This window comes from Taurulus bubalis (assembly GCF_910589615.1).
Source record: "Taurulus bubalis genome assembly, chromosome: 12".
In the NCBI taxonomy this organism is placed as follows: Eukaryota; Metazoa; Chordata; class Actinopteri; order Perciformes; family Cottidae; genus Taurulus; species Taurulus bubalis.
The window spans coordinates 25251013-25271943 of NC_136600.1; the positions used below are offsets into that span (position 1 = coordinate 25251013).

General features: G+C 46.9%; 2 protein-coding genes across 2 annotated transcripts; one reads left to right on the forward strand and one right to left on the reverse strand.

The window, feature by feature from the left end:
• The first annotated feature begins 441 nt into the window (after positions 1-441).
• On the forward strand, positions 442-2062 carry mdh2 (malate dehydrogenase 2, NAD (mitochondrial)). Its single transcript, XM_079227253.1, has one exon. The coding sequence runs from the start codon at positions 538-540 to the stop codon at positions 1549-1551; it is 1014 nt and encodes a 337-aa protein (XP_079083379.1). The 5' UTR covers positions 442-537; the 3' UTR covers positions 1552-2062.
• A 1092-nt stretch (positions 2063-3154) lies between these two features.
• Positions 3155-16948, reverse strand: rspo3 (R-spondin 3; the record flags this gene model as incomplete). Its single annotated transcript, XM_079228196.1, has 6 exons — positions 3155-3378; positions 10032-10217; positions 10310-10456; positions 11717-11860; positions 12232-12426; positions 16849-16948. The coding sequence occupies 6 exons, from the start codon at positions 16946-16948 to the stop codon at positions 3155-3157; spliced, it is 996 nt and encodes a 331-aa protein (XP_079084322.1).
• Between the last annotated feature and the right edge of the window lie 3983 nt (positions 16949-20931).

The following is a 20931-nucleotide window of genomic DNA, read 5'->3' on the forward strand; positions in this document are numbered from 1 at the left end:
GGCGCTGGTTTATATATATATCCGCTATCTCTCCGACATCCAAAACGTTAGCAGGCTTTTGTTGTTTTCCTCTCGAATAAAAGGAGCTGAGATAAAATCGACGACGTAAAAGCAAAGCGTACGCGCTGACGCAGCTCTGACGTCATCGTCTTCTTCTTTGGTTTTAGGCGGATGGCGTCCACAAAAGTTGCATTAGCGCCACCTACTGTATTGGAGTGTGGACCAGAAATATCTATCCGTTTAACCCCCCAAAGAATAAACAAAAATAAACAAAACACTAAATAAATAAATAAAGCTAAATCAAATAAAAAGGGAGCTATGTCACTTTTGGTGCACTAAATCCTTCCACTCTTGATCCTGTTGCTCAGCTCTGACGTCACCATCACGCGACCCTTATATCTTCTGCTCATGACCGTTCGTCTGACTTCCTGTTGGCTCGTGGCTAGAGGACGTTGGTGTCACAGCGGAGAGAGACAGGGCTCGAACAAGAGGTTTTTTACTCCCACTTTACCGAAAGACGAAGAAGCAGCACGCAGAATGTTCGCCCGCGCCGTGAGACCCACCGTGAGCCTGGCTCGAAGCCTCTCCACCTCCACGCACAACAACGCCAAGGTGGCGGTGCTGGGAGCCGCGGGCGGCATAGGCCAGCCGCTGTCTCTGCTGCTCAAGAACAGCCCTCTGGTGAGCCAGCTCTCCCTGTACGACATTGCGCACACCCCCGGCGTGGCCGCGGACCTCAGCCACATCGAGACGCGGGCCCAGGTGACCGGCTACATGGGCGCCGACCAGCTGGACGCCGCGCTGCAGGGCTGCGACGTTGTGGTGATCCCCGCAGGTGTGCCGAGAAAACCCGGCATGACCCGCGACGATCTCTTCAACACCAACGCCACCATCGTGGCCACCTTGGCCGACGCTGTCGCCCGCAACTGCCCCGAGGCCATGATCTGCGTCATTGCTAATCCCGTCAACTCCACCATACCTATTGCGTCAGAGGTCATGAAGAAGTATGGAGTCTACAACCCCAACAAGGTGTTTGGGGTCACCACCCTGGACATTGTGAGGGCCAACGCCTTCGTGGCGGATCTGAAAGGCCTTGACCCGGCTCGTGTCAACGTCCCGGTCATTGGAGGTCACGCCGGGATCACCATCATCCCCCTCATTTCCCAGTGCACCCCCAAAGTGGAGTTCCCCGCTGACCAGCTGGCCGCTCTGACCAGCAGGATCCAGGACGCCGGCACAGAGGTGGTCAAGGCCAAGGCCGGAGCCGGATCCGCTACCCTCTCCATGGCCTACGCCGGGGCCCGGTTCACCTTCTCCGTCCTGGACGCCATGAACGGAAAGGAAGGCGTGGTGGAATGTGGGTACGTCAGATCTGAGGAGACAGAGTGCAAGTACTTCTCCACACCTCTTCTCCTGGGGAAGAACGGCATCGAGAAGAACCTCGGGCTGGGCAAGCTCACGGCCTTCGAGGAGAAGCTGGTCGCCGCCTCCATGAAGGAGCTGAAGTCTTCCATCAAGAAGGGCGAAGACTTTGTGGCCAACATGAAGTGAACAGTTGGCGTTAAGCCGGTTGAAAACAAAGAGCTGTTGTGATAGTTTGCTCCGTCTTAACTTAAAAGGCATCTGGTTAAATCTCAAGATCCGTCTGTTTCCCGTTTTTGTTTTACCAGCAGAGTCATCTTGATTCAGAAATCCTGGTTTTAAGAGGTCCCTATGTATCATCTGTTCAAACATGGCTTTACGTTGCACTCTGATTACTGTACTGTGACATATATATTTTGCTAATGTCAAATTTAAACAAAATCTCATATTTTCATGTAAAGCCTGTATTAACGGGGATTTCTCTGCTTAATGACTGAGGAGGAAATACTGTCATCATTCTGTTGATATAATTAGATGTTACCGATGAGCAAAATACTCCAACAATAAACGATTTAGCTTTAAAAAAAGGAATCTTTTCTTTTTTATTAGACTAAAGTAATTTGGCTCGATAGTGTACAACCTTTTTATGAAACTAATCCAGACCAAAGGGATCATCTTTCATATCGCATGTCCAATCTGGGTCATTAGCGAGCCGACATGGGTTGAAGATATCTTTATGGTGGGAAAGCAATTAAAAGTAATTCCACACTCGATATTATAGTTAAGGGCGTTGCTTATTTTCAGAAAAATGAAAGGGGTGAATGACCCTGCAGAACATAATCTCTACTGGCATGACTGATTACTTTAGTCTGCATGCTGTGGAACACCTTTTATAGTTGTTTTATTATGATACTTATGGAAAAAGTTGCAGACTTCCTTGCAGCCGTGGATATAAACAGCCCACGGCGACTTCTTAATCAACAAGTGATCGCAGGAGTCGGCATCTGGATGAGAAAACAGACGCAGGTACAAACCCATTATAGTTTTATTTGACATACAGGTGCTTTTGGTTCCGAGTCAAGGAGCTTTACTGAAAGCACAGATTCCATTTACACAAAAAGAAAAACCAACGGTGGATTAGATTCATCACTTATGAGCATAAAACTACCTTTTTGTTGGAGGCGGAACACGTGTTAATGGTTTCCTGCTTTGATTGACAGCAGGTCACTTTGGAGTGACGATGTCACAAGATGGCAATAACAAACTCACTTTTTTTATTATTCTTTTCTTTACAAATTCTGCACCAAATAAAAGTTAAGCGATCTAAAGAACGGGAACAACGATAATAAACAGTTGCTCTACATAATGTTGCAAAAATCTACATTCAAAAAAACCAAGACGCGCAACGTTGTACCAGGGCCCCATTAAATAACCATATCAACAAGCACAATGCAGCGTCTCTGTCCGCCTGTCCTCTCTCCTCCACGCAGGCAGACGCGTCTCGCTCTGTTCTCCAGTCTCAGCAGCGTCTCCTGCACGTTTCAACAGAGGTGGGAGTGAAGGAGGCGGGGCTACGGGGTGGAAAACAACAACAACAACAACCCTTTTTTTAAGTCCACGGCGGCCCACGCCTTGTGGCTGAATGTGCCCTATCCCGCTTGTGCATAAACATTATATTCAAATCATACAGGTAGCAGCAACACCCCTGCAGAGAGGGGGAGGGGTGACCAGTGGGTGAGGATGGAGAAGGACCAAAGGGAGGATAACAGGCGGAGGTTGGGGGGGTGCTAGGCTACTGCACGAGGCCGTCTGCGGGGGACACCGGGTCCGCCTCGTGGCCTCTGCGGTGCCTGTGCTCAGTTTTGTTCCTGTTGCCAGAGTCTTCGCGTTCGCCCGTGTCTCTCTCCCTCTCGTGCTCCCTCTCTCTCTTCCTTTCCCGTCGCCCCTCTTGGTTCTCCTTGTCTTTCCGGTTGTTGCGGTTCCTCCGCTCCCTTCGCTCGATCTTCTTCCGTCCTCCTGGAAGTTGAGAAAAGGACGTGAGAAAGATGAGTAAGGGAGGAGGAAGAGGGCAAAGCTCGTCATCTTCAATTATTGTGCAAACATACAGAAGATTTTAAAGTACGTTCCTCTCCTGTCTAACATGTAGTGAATACAGATAATAATAATAAAGTGCAAATAGGTACAAAAAAGAACATATACAACATATATATTAAGAACATTCAGTTAATAATCATTTTACTTCTAAGAATCTGTTCATACTGCTTATCGATATGTCAAAATAATCTTATAATGCAAGTAGCACAGCCATAGAAACATCAAAAATACAGGTTTACATGTAAATAGTCCCAATTATTATGTGTATTCCACTGAAGAAGTCACTCTACAAGTGGCACATATGGTAATAAAGTAATGAAAGTATGTCATATTTCTGCTTGGGCGCCTCAAACACAGACACAAGATGACTTCTTTCAGTATTTTGCTGTGGCTAAAAAGATGAAAGCTGCTGTTGATTCACGGCTAACTGCAGTGCCCTGCGCTCACCACTAGAGGCCAGTCTTCACCCACAGGCAGCGGCGCTCTCCCTGTGACGAGCAGACCTTTGTCCAGAATAGAAAACCTTTAAATAAGCCCCCAATTTATCTGTTCTTGCAACACCATCTCATAAACAAAACCGAGAGTTTTGGAATGCTGAAGGTTTATCTCTGCTGGAGCTGCAGTTATTAATGATAATAACAAGATCAGCCCCCAGGGAGGTTGGAGACGGGACCTGCAGGCGAACGCAGAGGAGGCCTTCCTGTTTTCTGCTGCTGCTCACTGTGAGAGGAACGGAGGAGCACGGCCTGCTGGACGGGCTGGGGTTGTGAAACTGCTGAAGTAGGCAGGGGCATAGACACAGGGGGGAGAGAGGGAGGGAGAGGGGGAGAGATGGAGGGAGAGAGAGAGAGGGGAGAGAGAGAGAGGGAGAGAGGGGGAGGGAGGGAGGGGGAGGGGGGAGAGAGAGCGAGAGGGAGAGAGATGGAGGGAGAGAGAGAGAGGGGAGAGAGAGAGAGGGAGAGAGGGAGAGGGAGGGAGGGGGAGGGAGGGAGGGAGGGGGAGGGGGAGAGAGAGCGAGAGGGAGAGAGAGGGAGGGAGAGAGAGAGAGGGGAGAGAGAGAGAGGGAGAGAGGGAGAGGGAGGGAGGGGGAGGGGGGGGGGAGGGGGAGGGGGAGAGAGAGCGAGAGGGAGAGAGATGGAGGGAGAGAGAGAGAGGGGAGAGAGAGAGAGGGAGAGAGGGAGAGGGAGGGAGGGGGAGGGGGGAGAGAGAGCGAGAGGGAGAGAGATGGAGGGAGAGAGAGAGAGGGGGAGAGAGAGATAGGGAGAGAGGGAGAGGGAGGGAGGGGGAGGGGGAGAGTGAGAGGGAGAGAGGGAGTGATGGAGGGAGAGAGAGAGGGGGAGAGAGAGAGAGAGATGGAGGGAGAGAGAGAGAGGGGAAGAGTGAGAGAGGGAGAGAGATGGAGGGAGAGAGAGAGGGGGAGAGAGAGAGGGAGAGAGAGAGGGAGAGAGATGGAGGGAGAGAGAGAGGGGAGAGAGAGAGGGGGAGAGAGGGAGAGAGATGGAGGGAGAGAGGGAGAGAGGGAGAGAGATGGAGAGAGAGAGAGAGGGGGAGAGAGAGAGAGGGGAGAGAGAGAGAGGGAGGGAGGGGGAGGGGGAGGGGGAGAGATGGAGGGAGAGGGGGAGAGAGGGAGGGGGGAGAGAGGGAGGGAGAGGGGGAGAGATGGAGGGAGAGAGAGAGAGGGGAGAGAGAGAGAGGGAGAGAGGGTGAGGGAGGGAGGGGGAGGGGAGAGAGGGAGAGAGGGAGAGAGAGAGGGGGAGAGAGAGGGAGAGAGATGGAGGAAGAGAGAGAGAGGGGGAGAGAGAGAGAGGGAGAGAGAGAGATGTAGGGAGAGAGAGAGAGGGGAAGAGAGAGAGAGAGATAGAGTGGAAGAGAGGGAGAGAGAGATCTCCCGTTTACCCTCATCCTCTCTGGATGTCTGAGCCTCACATTCTGGACTAAAGACACTGAGATCTACCTGATCACCGTTTAATCTTCTTCTAAATAACGAAAGAGGACCGAGAGATAAGGGACGGACCTGTGCATGTGTGTGCACGTGTGTGCACGTGTGTGCACGTGTGTGCACGTGCTCACACACAGTATACGGACGTTACGGTGTTCACATAGTTCCGTTACAAGACGGGAAAAGTTACAACAACAAAAAAAGAATGACCCCCAGATCGTCCGGGCCGGTGGGCGCATGGCTGCATGCAGTAATCTGGTCGTTGACTCATCCAGGGTCTGCCCCCCGTCCTCTATAAACACAGGAAGTCCCCTTCGCTCTCATTGTTTTCTCTGTCCAGACACCATTTACAACTATTTACAAGTTCAGTGGATTAGTCATACTGTAGCCCCCCTCCCCTCCCCCCCCCGGGCCTTTGTGGAGCCGGAGGAGAAACCTAATCCATGCCAGTGTTGAGATGATTAGCAGAGTGTTTATCAAACCGACCCACGGCCGGTTAGCTGGAGCGGTTTCTGACGGGCTTCTTGTAAACTGTTTAATGACATGTGTGTAATGGTCCCCAAATGAGACACCTTCAGAGGCTTTTGGCACTAAGCGCGTTCCCAAGAGCCGCTTTACATGGATGCTGTTTGACAGGCAGTTGGTGAGAGGTCGGCTTTCCTTAATTAAAAGTGGAGGACACCACCAATTAGTCCTGCTTTGGCCGAGATATCCTGAAAAAGCTGTTTTTTTTTTTCCTAAATTAAGCTTCCAGCCTCCTGGCTCTATGGTTTTATCTAATTCCTGCGAGATCGCTAATAAACAAATCTCCCAAAATGTCAAAGGTGGTTTAATTCGCCGTAACCGCCGCAGCTGAAGCACTTATTTAATGCCAAGCCCTTGAACACTGTCTATTTTGTTGTGTAGCAAAAAGCTCGTAAAAGTGAGGATATAAATATACAATGCAAATAACAGTGTAGTAAAAGAGAGCGCTTGTGAATCTCTGTGGTCACTGGTGTGCACTCTATACATGCTCCACTTCAGATGTTGTCATTGGTAGTAAGACTAGATGCTCTGTAGGAGATTTATCATGACCAACACAGTACAAATATTGACATTCATTTCAAATTATGGGGAATCTGGATCCAATTAAGAACGGTCTGTAACTTCTCTTAGGTTCCACATATGATTAGTGCCAGAAGTTAAGAACATTTGCTGTAATGTCTAGTTAATCCCTCTCATGGTATTTAATGAACTAGGAAAACAGATGAGAGGAGGAAGCAGACGGATCAAATGGGAGAGAGGGGCACTGAGTGTGTGTGTGCGTGTGTGTGTGTGTGTGTGTGTGTGTGCGGTTGTAGGCGCACTGTGTGTGTTATGGTGGCACATCCTCCGTGGCAGGCGCTCTGTCGTCCGGGGAGCTTTTGGCGGGAGCCAGGCCGGGATTAAAGGCTATGGGCCGTCCCACAAGTGGAATGCCTGCCGCATGGCCGCCAGGATGTCATGAGGGGGGTTCAGTGTGTGTGTGTGTGTGTGTGTGTGTCGTCGTCATTGACTGGATGAGCTTTGCTTGACTGTATGTAATGTGTGTAATTGCCAGATCTGTGTGTGAGTTATTAAAGGAGGCTAATGTCACGCAGTCTGGAGAGGCGGCCAGGAGGTCGGTGGAAGGACACATGATCCAGCTTTAGCTTGAGAGACAGCGGCGGATGAGGATGTGTGTCTAAACATTCACAATCTCCACTGCAGATAACGAGGGAACGGAGCCAAGTTTCTCTGACTCTCCGCCAGAATATGTCAGCGTGTTTCCTTCGGTTTTACAACTTTTACTGACGTGGTATCTGTAGTTTAAAACATTGTTTGGGGGGGTTAATCTGCACCGAGTGGCGGTTGGGATTTTGCCGTGTTTCCATCGGACTGGAGCAATAGATCAACATATTCGCAAGATTGATGCGACTCATATCTGCGCATTGAATATGGAACTGAAGCCAGGAGGGGATTACTGCAGCATGAAGACCTCAAGCAGTGGAAACAAGCTGGCCTGACTGTTAAAAATTTAGGAGAATTCTCCCGCCAACAATAATACAATAGTTTGAGTGTGTAAGTCCACAACAACATCTTGTTGTTTTTAGTTTGAGAATGGATTAGACTAACAATACATGTGCTCATTATTGAGCTTTAAAGATGCTGCAAAGCAGATTGTTCTAACTTTTGACCGGCAGGCATTACGTTTTTTATACTAAGCTAAGCTAATCAGACGCTAGCTCAAGCTTCATATTTAACACAGACAGACGTAAAGGTGGTATCGATCTTGTCTTCTAACTCTCAGCGAGAAATGCAAGAGGATGAAGCGAGCAACGACTCGAGTGGAGGAGTGAAACGCTGTGGCGAGGAGCCGAATGGGATGAGGAGGAGAGGGAGGAGGAGGCAAGAGGGCAAACGAGGAGGAAGGAGGAGGAAGTATCAGTGTCTGAGGGCTGCTGGAGGATTACTGGGGCTCTCGGAGGTCGGACCACTGACCCTCTAGCGTGTGCAGAACGTAAACAGCGAGGAGAGGCAGATAATTAGCCCTCGTTCCCTGCGGATGCTCTCGGAGTCGAGGGCGACTAATCGTCCAGCGCGGGGCAACGTCGAGAGTGTCTTCCTTTCCTTCTTCCTTCGTCCTCCTCCCTTCTCTCCGAGCCCCCTCCCCTCGCCGGGCTCAGGCTACATCAACAGAGCCGTCGACTCCGCACTAAAGGCTCGGCCCCGACCCGACTGACTGGGAGCGCCAACGGGGAGCTTATATGGGGGTCTGTGTTTTCTTTGGTGTGGTAGGGAGTGTGTGTGTGTGTGTGTGTGTGGAGGGGACGAGGATCAGCAGAGAGATACAGATAGAAAGTGAGGGAGAGAGGATAGCGGGGGTGACAGAGGGCACATTTCACCGTCTGCCTTCAAATAATCACGTCGACCCACAAATTACCACCAAGAGCAACGGCCGTGTCGTTATTTCAGTGAGACAAAGATGGTATGTGTGCACAGATTTGTGCATTTGTCTGAAAGAGAGGGTGTATCTGTATCTGTACTTGTGTGTGTGTGTTTTGCGTGTGTGTGTGTGTGTGTATTGGCAGCTGTGTGGATAAACCAATACTGATCCCCTGGTCGCCGCGTGCCTCCCAGGGGGAGGATGTTGATGTTGAGCTGGCTGTTTCTGCTCCAGAGTCAACTGCTTTTCTGCTGCATCACACACACACACACACACACACACACACAGACACACACATGCACAGAAACATGCACACAGACACACACACACACACACACACACACACACACACTGTTTGTTCTGTAAGTGTGAGGCCCCAGGGGGCTGGATCTCAGCCTCCATAGCCTGGCTGCGATTTGTCATTTAACACTACAGAGGCCCGGCTAAAAAACAAGCATCCATAGCCGCCAAGCAGCCCGGTAACCACACACACGCAGTACGCACACACACACGCAACACGCAGCGCTCGTAAATGCACCGCAGCAGCATCGGGATTTTTTTAAGAAGAGACGAGTCCGTCTGAAAGCAGTTTCAACTCTCTTCATTAGATTGCTTTTCCCTGTTTACAAGGAGCGGAGAAAGCAGTTTTACTGTTGAAAAATCCAAAGAGGTCTCGTGGGAAAACACACACAGTTTACCCCGTTGCAACATCACACATGTGTGTTCCCCCCGCCGTCCTCGCTGCGACCACAATGACAATGCTCTGAGTAAACAGTCGTATTTCTGAGCGGAAGACCGACGGGCTTTGAATGTACAAGCTGAAGCAGCACGGTCTGGAATTCATAGAAACTGTGGCATGTGGCCGCGAGTGTGATGGGGCAACAACAGGCAGCGTCTAGAATGTGGCCATTTTGATTATCGAAATATGAATAATCTGTTTTATTTACTCGGTGTGGCGATCTCAATAGAGACATGCAGCAGGTTGTTCTCCTGCGGGCTTAATGAAGATCATAGTCCCACAAAACTTTGGTGAGTATCTCCTCGAAATACATCAAAATATTTCGGCTTGCATCGGGAATCGTGTGCCATGACTTTTCTGAGAGATAAAAAAGCGTGAAAAACGGCGAGAAATTCTCCCATTGACTTGAATGGGGTTTCAGCGTGAAGAGAGCAAAGAAACCCTCATCTTTGTGCCCATCGTGACTCACCATACTTTCACGTAGAGAAATTATCTAAAGTTTAAAAGGTTAACAAAAGTGTGGGGTTTATTTGCCTAATTGGGCATTTTTTGATAGCTAGCTCAGTTTTCATGTAATCATTGTTCAAGTTCAGTAAAACCTGTGTCTATGACGCAATAGCTGCTCTCAAGTCCATCACAAATACAGAAATTACTCCTCAATAACACATCTTACTACTGGTAATGTTGGCATATATACATATACTGTATAGCGCGCCGAACAGCAGGCCTAGGTATAAAATGCACGGCCCGCCACTGATATATATATATATATATATATATATATATATATATATATATATATATATATATATATATATATATTACCGGTTATTGAGGTACATTATATGTCTCTCAATAACCGGTAATAATATTGCGATGTCTTACGGCAGTAGTCGCCACACCATCAAAACTTCTTGCGATATTTTCTCGTTATCAACTACGGTTGTCTTTACCTGGACATTTCCTCCTCTTGACCAGGCACTCTTTGATCTCCGAGACCTCGGGGCAGGGACTGCCAAAGGGTGACGGGTACTGGAGGACCTGCCGTGTGCGGGTCTCCTGGCCCCGCTTGAACCCACAGGTTCTACCGGGCCGAGAGCAGGGGCTCCACTCGCTCCACTCCGCCACCTCGCAGTGCACTGCCGGGGGACAGAGGGACACAGGCGTCTTACAGGTGTTGTTGTTGTTGTTGTTGTTGTTGTTTTCTGACACAACCCCACACCGGACTGACCTTGTGCCGTGCACTCCATGAGTGCGTCGCTGGGCTCGTACTCCTCTGGACAGACGTGGTGGCACCTCCCGCTGAGCTGGTACAGGCCCGGCCGGCACCGCGCGCATGTCTCGCTGTTCACACACGCCTCGCAGTCTGCAGGGCACCCTGGGGAGACGACAGCACGGTCACGCATCTCTGAATGCAGCGGCCACATCTGACACATACGCACGCTTGATGTGTGCGTCATTCTCTAGTCATCTCTAGTGGGCCAGACCAGTAAAATCACAGCATAATAACCCATACATAACCACACTATTTCTCTGTTTAAATCATTGGTGAAGGTTTTTGGATGATAGCCACTTCTTTTGGATGACACCCCAGACCCCGCGGCGGCCATTATCAGACCAAAAAATAAAAAAAAAGTCAAGCAACGTTTCTTAAAGGATCTCCGGAACCACAACGTTGATTAAGTTCATTTAAATTGCTGAAATACAGTAAAGCATTGTGGGAAGAGTTCTATCGGAACAGAACAAATTAAACTTACCGTTAAGTTGATGTAATTACCAAAAACCCGCGGCTGTAACGTTTTACAAAAGCGTTCATAAGTACACTGTACAAAGTTGCAAATTGCAGATTTTAAATCCTAGCATGCACCAAACATATGGTGAGAAAGCAAAAAGCAAAAGAAATTCTTGCAGACACTGATTCTTTAGGTCATTATCTTCCAAAGAGGGGTCTTACAACTCTGCAAGCTGTTGTTTAGGCCTTGAACCGTGGAGTTGGAACAACTCAGGGGACAAGACATTTTGGGGAATCTCAATAAAATGATGCTCAGATCATGCTGGATGTTCATAGTTATGATCAGAATATGGTATACAAGTGAGTTACTTGAAGAAAAAAAAATTATATGATATAAGAAACTATTAAAACTCATAGGGGGTCCATACGACTACCTGAAGAATGGATAGAGGGAACCCCAGAACGCCTCAGGCCCCACATATGGGGCTCTGGGGTGCAAAAGGTCTTTTTACAATAAACTAGAAACATAAAGACCCAAATTCAGCCCACTGTTGATCTGCCTGGGCTCTCTGCAGATTCCCTCGCTTCATGACGGGATCCATTTTTAAAGACTTGCAACTCAAGGAACTCCTCGGTGACCCCAAAGTCTCATCAACACCACGAATGAATACGGCCAGTTGAGCAACATCTTTAATAATGTCATCGATTGCAACTGAAAATGCTACAAATGACTTGACTTTATGCTTCTTTTGGCTCCAAATCTGCTGAAAGATCGGAAATCCTACCCATCACAGTATTCCTCGTTAGGCTAATGATGGCAAAAGCCTTGGACACCCCTGAGGTAAATAGAGTAGAATAAAGGTCTACTTGCACCCCCGTCCCGATGCATGCGACCTGAACACTCACTGGGAACACACTCCCTCTGCGTGTCGCTGCGGACCAGCCCCTCGGGGCAGTTCTCCTGGCACTTGCCGAGGTGGAGGTAGAATCCGGCCCGGCAGCGTGTGCAGAAGTTCTTGTTGAAGCAGGAGTCGCACTCCGCCCTGCACTCTGAAACACAGACCCCCCGCCAGCGTTTATTTAAACTGCACAAGTTATCGTGTGTGTCCTGCGTGTTACATATACAGGGTGTCAGAGAGTGTGTGTGTGTGTGTGTGTGTCTCACTGGGACTACAGTCAGATGGATTTATGATTTGAAGTAAAGCAACACTTGGTTTCATTTAAAGCCAAGTTCGTACTGTATGCATAAATAATGCCATGTTTCATAAGCAGGTTATGGAACTGTCTGTCACATGTACACAACTCAATGTCAAGAGGCCACACGTCGCTCCAGGCTGAGATGTGCTGCTTGAGGCCTTGCATCCATTCAGGGGGAAAGAAGTTACACAAAAGTCTGGCCCCCACTGACGCAGGTTGCTTACTCGTGCAGGTGTTTCTTTCTGGGGAGCGCGTGCCATAAAAGCCCGGAGGACAGGAAGTCATGCACACCCCGATCTGCTTCATCCCAATCCTCTCCAAATGCATGAAGAAGCGCGGCTTGCAGGACAGGCAGCCATTGTAGTCCGAGCAGGTCAGACAGCCACCCTGCTGGCACCCTGAGCTCACACCAGAGATCTCTGTTGGCAGGAGCAGAGGGGACGGGGTGAGTAGGAGTTTCACAGCGCATACAATTACTGTTGGAGGCATATTAAACAATGAAAGTTGAATTTATCTTAATGGAGAGCTCCAACAAGTCTCTATCGTCTCATCCCATCCAACACACCCTGTGTAACACACACACCTGCAGCTTTATCACTCATCCTGGGATGACCATGAACACAGCATGTCATCCCATTACCTGCAGCTGCTTGCAAAATAAAGTTCCTCCTTTTGATGTCTGCCATACGATGCAGAGTACAATAGAACAGATATTTTCTGTTAGGTCGCCATGCACCAACCAGGATTAGGCTGATAACATGAAGTACAAAGTACAAGTACATGAAGTTCAGCCCACGTTGTTATGAGGGGTTATGCATTTCTAGAACAGATGTCAGATCAGACCACAATAAGTACATCAATGAGATGCGATGGGTTAATGTGGTATAAGTGTATGTATCGAGTGCATTACCAGTTTCAGTAGTAAAAACTAAAATCTTTAACAATTACTTAAAACAAAGGAATCTATTTTTGTTAACATTTGATAAACATGAAAGTTCCTTGTTTTAAGTATTGAAATATTGAAGTATAATCATCTGTATGTGTATCTGTAGGCATAAGTATTTCAATCCAGTATCAGAGGAATAATCACCATCCTCACGGTGCCAATGACAGCTGTTTATACTTTGTTTCCAACATGTTTATGTGCATCAGTGCTGTGGTGTTCACTTCACGTGGATATTCTTCACAGTGGGGGTTTCATCCCCCACTCTTCACTTTTTTGTGGGATGATTCACCAGACTGTGTCTGCCCTGCATGAAAGCTCTGCTTGTAGGTTTTAATCACTTTAATCGCATGTTGACAATTTGTCCCAGGCCTGTTTAATTTATTCCAAATTACAGCCTCTGTATTAAAAAAAAAAGGTCAAAACTTTAAAGTCTTAAAGAACTAATTGTATTCAAGAAGAAACACATTCAGAGGGATGTTTTGCAGTCAATTATGTGTGAAAGGTTGCATAACAAACCTTGTTCAGTATGTGATTAAACTTAGATGACACACACAGGAACACAGAGGGATGGCTGGTTGGATGGGGATGTGTGTGTACATATATATATATATATATATATATATATATATATATATATATATATATATATATATATATATATATATATATATATACTTGACAGGTTCCATAATGCTGGGCAAATCAAAGAGGATGTTTTAGGTTCCGGTCCCGATGTTTTAGTCACAGTACAATTGTAATATGAGTTTAAATACCATTGTAGAGTTGTACAGGGATGAGAAAGTGATATATAAATATATACGTATATATATAGGAGCGACACCTGTGCCATAGAGTCAATATGTATGCAATAGACGTGACATACGTTCCATGTTCTACATACTTGGTGCATTGGTTCTCCATCCCCAAAGGCTCTGATTGGAAAGTGTTGCAGGAGTCACACATGGCAGGCAAATCAAAAGCAAGCCTGAAGAGCGTCCAAGGAATTGGTTTTCCTCTCCAGCCTTGGCATCTCATGCCCCTGCTCTGAGCTAGCCCTCTTCCTTCTCCTCTGGGTTCTGGGTTTGGCTGACAGTTTACCATAGATCACGTACGCTTTGTTTGAAATATCTGGACAATCTTTACAACTGCAGTCCATTTGCCCACATGTGTTCCTGCCAAGATGCCCCCGTTCACAGAAGTCTTAAGACACAGGAATGTGGCCTTGCCCTCACACTCGCACCGACACAACCTCAGTTGGACTTGCACAACATGCCAACAGCGTCACATGTGGATAAACACACACTCACATGCCTGCACACGCGCAATAGAAATAGAACCGTGCAACACAACAGAAGTCACGTGAAAACAACGGTTTGGATTCCATCATTGGAGACATTTTATAATCCAACGTTAATTTAAGTCACGTGGTTCCCACTGCTAACGCCCAGGCGCCCACACGCCTTCCCTTCTGGATGCATCATCGCAGGCAGGAAGCTCGGCGCTCGGGTTCAGTCCCGGCATCGTAATTTGGGGCGGGTTGACTCAGTGGTCATTGACTCCCAGCTCAGTCTCACTCCTGTCTTTCCTTCTGAAGTGTGAACTCATTCACCCTTCACCAACTAATCCTTCCATCCTCCCCGGTATCTCTGCAAGTGTCAGCTATCTGCATCCTCGGAGGAAGTTTAGATTCTGTCAATTAATGGGTACCGAGTCAGAAAGGCAGGAGTTTCCTTCTCTTTCAGCCATTAAGAAAACGATGCACCCCATATGGGCTCTATGGCAGATATTGCTATAAAAACTGTACGATTCACTTCTTCCTTTACTCATAACCAGTAACATGTACACTGATATTTACACATCTGAACACACAACTCACATTATACTCTTTTATTATAACACCAACATGATTCAAATAGTCCTAGTGGTTGCAGAGATACACCTTTTTTTTAGTTTGGGTATAGGTGGGTTTTCAAAAGGTTAAAACACATCTATTTTTGAACAAAATCCAACATATACTAATTTCTCAAATTCAAATTTCCCGAAAAGCACATTGTTGACACTTTGTTCAGTTTCAAGATGTAAGAAACCAAGTGTTAGAGTGCTGTCTGCCCTCCAGCCCCCCTCTCCTGAGAGGCTCTTTAAAATAGTTTAGGGGGAAATAAACATTTAAAAGGGAGAATCTGTGTGTCCTGGTGCGGTGCAGCGTATAAAGCAAGCTCTACAACATACATCCTACACATCTGAGAGTAATCAACCAATTGATACAGTAGGAAATGTTTCTGTTTTTTTACTGTAAAAACGTCTGTCTCGTGTCATTTATATGTCGGCTCGCTGCAGTTTAAATGAGATCTGTTTCGGCTGTTTCCCTCTGATGAACAGTAAACACCTTCCACGTTCACTTCTTCAGGTCGGACCTAAACTACACTGAACAGAGCTGCCAGGAGCAGGTAACCCCAGGACCCCGTCCAAACTACACAATAAACACACAGTTAGCCCCGGATGCTGCACGTCCCTGCTCTTTTTTTTTTTAAAGTTTCCACTTTGGTGGTCACAAGGGAAGAAATCACACCAAGAAACGGTGCTGGTGCGGACAACAGATCTGAGCTCTGAGATTACATGCAAAGCGATGTAGAGAGCCCCAGATGGCAGGGATAAAAACATCACCGAGAAGATCTATTATTCTATCTCTCAGACAGGTTTCAGCCACGCTGGCAAGCAAATATTCCAGTCTCCAAATGCTCTTCTCCAACAGCCTTTAGTCACAGAGCACATCTGGAGACCCTCAGGGATAAAGTGTGCGTAGGAAGAGTAGAATAATACTCTTTATTAATACTTATTTCACCGTGTCATGGAAATTGACTGGCCAAAGCTCAAGAATGGAGACACAATGTTGGACCGTGGGGAGATATATGGGAGATGAAATACCGTGGGACTTGAGTGTTTTCAGGATGGAACATCTCTGGTGGTTTTATGGAGCTTGCTGTCAAATTGGCATTAAAGAAGGAGGTGGGACATGATTTAAAATGTTGATACTGAGTTGAATTTTCATAAATAAAAACGTGATCTGAATCATCAGAGGAAACTTTCCCCCCATGAGTTTCAAAAACGTGGCAGTGTGAGGGAACACACGCTGGACAAGCTGGAGTGTGTATCCCGCTGAGCGTGCAGTGGTCGGGCCGGACACCCTGCAGCACTGCCGGCGTGAAGGCTGCTGCTCTGGCCGCTAGAGAGCGACGGGAACCAGGAGACTGCGCGCAGAGAGCCGCCGCTGCTGCTGCTGCTGCTGCTGCGGGCTCCAGGTGACAGACAGCCGGAGCAGACCATGCATCACTCAGGCTCAAAGCAAACAGAGGAAAAGTGGACTAAACATGGTGACGTTACTGGAGGTATCATGCATGGAGCATCCAACCTGAGAGATAACAGGCTGTTTGATCAGAGACAACTCCCCCGCTTTATTACAATTCACGTTGGTGCGTAAAATCATGATGGAGAAATGGGTTATGAGTGGACATCTGTGCTACACTGAATATATTTTATAATCAATATGCATCTGGAAGGTCAGTACAATCACTCTTACAATCTGCCAAAATTAGTTTTGATCTTACATGATATAATAGAGAGAGAGAGAGAGAGAGAGAGAGAGAGAGAGAGAGAAAAAAAGAGATGCACTTTACAAATATAAATGCGCCTGTCGTCAGTCATTCATTTAGATATTTACAATAAACTGAATATTAAATGCACCTTTATTTTTTGGGGCAAAATATGTAGAATATCGGCTGGAGACCGCTGAGACTTGTCGCCTCTTTGAGTAAAACGGGGAAATAATAATACTAATAATAGAGAATGTGCTTTCGCGTGTGCGCGCACGGGGAGCCGCGCTCTGACCCATACTCACGTTTGTGCTGCCGGTGCCTGGAGCTGCTGTGCTGCTGACAACCCGTGTAATCCATGCAGTGCAAGATGATCAAAACAAAGGAGATCAGTTGTAATTGCATAGTAGCCCAGAGGTGAGACTCGTAAAGCCAATGTCAATGTTCACCAAGTCACTTGTGGAGGAAGATTCCGCTCTCTTGCCCCCAGACGGAGGCTGCGCGTGCAGGGTCGAGTGCTTCAGACGCAGCAGGACCCCCAGCTATGTGGTGATATGTGGTGGTGGTAGTGGACTGTGGCCCAATGGTGCCGGGGCCGCTTAGACTGTAACATCCTGGATGGGATCCTCATATGTGCCAAGAAAGCCAGAGTGACTCAGGGATCCGCTATCCGTGCTGTGATGAAGAACATCCCTTCGGAAGAAAAGACCAAAAAACACGCCACAAAAAATCGATTCTCATCCGGAGGAAAGCAAAATCACGGTGGAGAAGATGGAGATAATTATTATTTATGATTAACGCGATTCTTAAAAAGTTTGAGAGAACATATCCATGAGCAGAACTCCAGATCGACCTTCCTCCTCCTCCTCTTCGTCTTCTTCTTCTTCTCCGCGTCTCTCTCCGTGGAGGTGCGCCGTGCGTCCCGGTGTGCGCGCGGACACTAGCGTGCCAGGCGCGGGGAGGCTCTCTGCTTCATGTCAGCATCAGCTAGAGCGCACAAAGTAGAAGCCGGCCCGGGACCCACAACTGGTATTAGAAAGGGGATCTCGAAGTTGAAGTTCCGTGGCTCTTTTGGCTGTCAGACACACACTCTCACACACACTCTCACACACACCTCCTCTCGCGCGCGGTCGGCGGCAGGGAACTGAACAAAAGTCAATCTCCGCAGTTTCAGCGCTTTTCTGCTTTGCGTGCAAGACCCATTCACTCCCCTCCTGCCGGCCGGCTGATGACTTCAGCCCTCTCTCTCTCTCTCTCTCTCTCTCTCTCTCTCTCCCTCTCTCTCTCTCTCTCTCTCTCTCTCTCTCTCTCTCTCTCTCTCTCTCTCTCTCCTATGAGCTCCAAAGTTTATTTAGAGGGCAAGCACCCCGCGTCAGAGAGAGAGAGAGAGATAACTTAAGTTATTTCAACGAGGTTTTCTCTATGATATATATTTATATTATATATATATATATATATATATATATATATATATATATATATATATATATATATATATATATATATATATATTTTGTGTATTTTTAACACAAAATAAGAATTGATAATTGTGTTCTTTAAACAAAAAAGAAGGTTTATTTATAAACCTAACAGAAGAGATCTTTTTTTCCACCTAAGTAAATTGTATTATAATCAATAAAGTCCTTTAAACATGTTTTAAATCTCCGTTATGACAGTGGTGATGTGTTATGACTTGATGTCATTTTGTGCCTTATGATGTTTGACTTTTTCCCTCCAGTGTGTGTTCAAAAAGAGAGGTGACCAAATATCTTTCCTCATCCTGACTGAGGAGAGATGAAATATGACTGACTTTACTGTGAGCTTATAATGATGTGGATGCTTATGAATATATTTGTGCATATATGATATTTCTCCTGCAAAAAAATGTTTTTTTCAAAGGATAAAGTAGTTGGAATGATCTTTATTTTCAATACAAAATTCCAATTTTGACGTTTGCAATGGATCAAATGCACCTAAAGATGAGCCAGTGAACCAGAGAGTAATTTACAGGATACTGTGTCTATTCATGTGCAAGTATGATCATTATAATTGTATATGTTATTGCTTGTTTGCTGTGGAGGGAGAACATCCTCCATGTGCACAGCAAGAGCAGCAGCATCTCTCCGTGTGGCCTCTAGAGGGAGTTAGCTCCATGAAAGCTTGCTGCACATTGTCATAACAGACCAGCGAGGCCAGTGAGTTATGGTAAACTGTTGCACTTGACCTCTCCCTGCTGTGTCCAAATGTGCTGTTGTTTGTATTGTTAGGATGACTAAGAGGGTAATATCCACAACACAATGAGTAAATATCTTATAAATCACACGGAAGATGCATTCAGGACTTTGCTTTGGATCCCATTGATAATACATCCTCCATCATCAATCACGGTTCCAGATCTGCTGTCTCTATTCTCAGTTCGCTGTATACATCAGGTTTAGTGAAGCCTCTGGAGATCGGAGCAGAGCCGTGTCGAGGGGTGAAGCCTCATCTGTCTAACTGCTGTGTTGATGTTTAGGGGTCCAGTCTCCTCGTCGGGGCTTCTGGTCTTCCATCAGTCACTGGGCTCAGCAAAGCAATGCAAACACAGTGTGGATGCTTTCTTTATGGGAATACTTCCTGGTTCCCCACTTTAAGTGATGCATTATAGTTATATAGTCATGTGACGATGCAAACAAGATCTATATTTGAACAAAAGCCCATATTGTGTTAGACAATGTCATGTAATATCACATATAAGCTCATGAGTGTTACATTTAATTGTTTTGGCAAAAAGATTGGAGAAATATTATAATGAAATTATGAATTCTCCCTCCTCTCTCTGCAGCAGTTTGGCGCGAGGGATGTCGAAGAATAAAGCTCGTCTTTGTATCCCAGTCTGAACTGGCCCCATCATCCCCTGGGGGTAGTGCTATGTGTGTGTGTGTGTGTGTGTGTGTGTGTGTGTGTGTGTGTGTGTGTGTGTGTGTGTGTGTGTGTGTGTGTGTTGGTGTGTGTATGTGGCATTGGGGTGCGCAAGGTTAAGGTCACTTGGTCAGTCCCTGTGACCGTCCAGTGAGAGAATCAGTCCACACCTGCAAATGAAGTCGGGCAGGTGCACAAACCCTCCCGACCAAGGATGGATGCACACTACAAGCTTCTTTTTTTTTTTTTTAATACCACGTTTATTCTTATTTTAGCCTGCCTCTTAATTAGGCCGTGAGCTAAGGGAGGGGCATGAGAGTGTGTGCTTTTCTGGCCAAGCAGTTAAAACCTCTATAGATTCTCAATCTGTCTAAAACTAAAGAGGACTGCATGACTCTTTAGCCGCTAAATACTTCACTTTGTCTGTCTCTCTAGTGGGGAGGAGGTACCGCAGTAAGAGCGGCACCTTGTGCAACATGTTTGTTAGGTCACACACACACAATGCTCTGTGGTGAGCAATAATGAATGCCAACACAACTTTTATTACCAGAGGCTAAAGTGTATCAGACACGTATGAATCCCCAGCATAAGCTCCAACCAGAGGTTACAATCACAGGCTAATAAGCAGATGTCCACTTTCTAATATTCATCTGACATTGCACAAATCCATTTATGCTCTTAATCCTCCGATGAGCAGCAAACAGACCAGCGCACCGCAAAGCCCGTGCCTGTGATGTCCTGTGACTCACAGCATTCCCAGATGACAGTGACAATGTTGATCCGCTGGTCCTGTCATCGGTTAATGAATTAGGCCGGGCTCAGCGTGGACAGCAATTGATGGCGCGTGTCTCTCTGGGGTCTGAGAAAACACCGCGGTGCCGTCTGTGGCCTTATATGCAGGGTTTTTGTTTTCTGACGTCGCATCTATCGGCGCTGCAAATAGACCGGTGGGCCATCCGGAGCATTCTCTCAGCATGAAGCAAGCAGAGAGGGACGGGGCGGCAGAGGAGGGACAAAGTTATGAAAATAGACGAGCTCACACACACACACACACACACACACACACACACACACACACACACACACACACACACACACACACACACACACACACACACACACAGGATCTAGAATTTCCAATAAATAATCATTGATTCTTGAAATTCTATCACACACAGAGCCGGGGAGGATTAGATGAATATAAACAAGGATGAGACAGGTGCATGTTGTGGGGCAAACTCATCTTAAATGTGTGTGTGTGTGTGTGTGTGTGTGTGTGTGTGTGTGTGTGTGTGTGTGTGTGTGTGTGTGTGTACTGGGGTGATTGAGGGGATCATTTCATTGTAAGAGGGATTGAGAAGGTAGTCAAGGACAGATAATCACAGAGCAGGTCAGAGGTTTGTATGAAGAAGGTCAAAAGAGAAGGGAACTATTTTTACAGGCTGGCTTTCATGTGATGCTTTATTTTAGTATTGATATTATTATTT

Bases quoted from the DNA above. Each gene is read 5' to 3' on its own strand.
- mdh2 (XM_079227253.1), top strand. From the start codon at position 538: ATGTTCGCCCGCGCCGTGAGACCCACCGTGAGCCTGGCTCGAAGCCTC.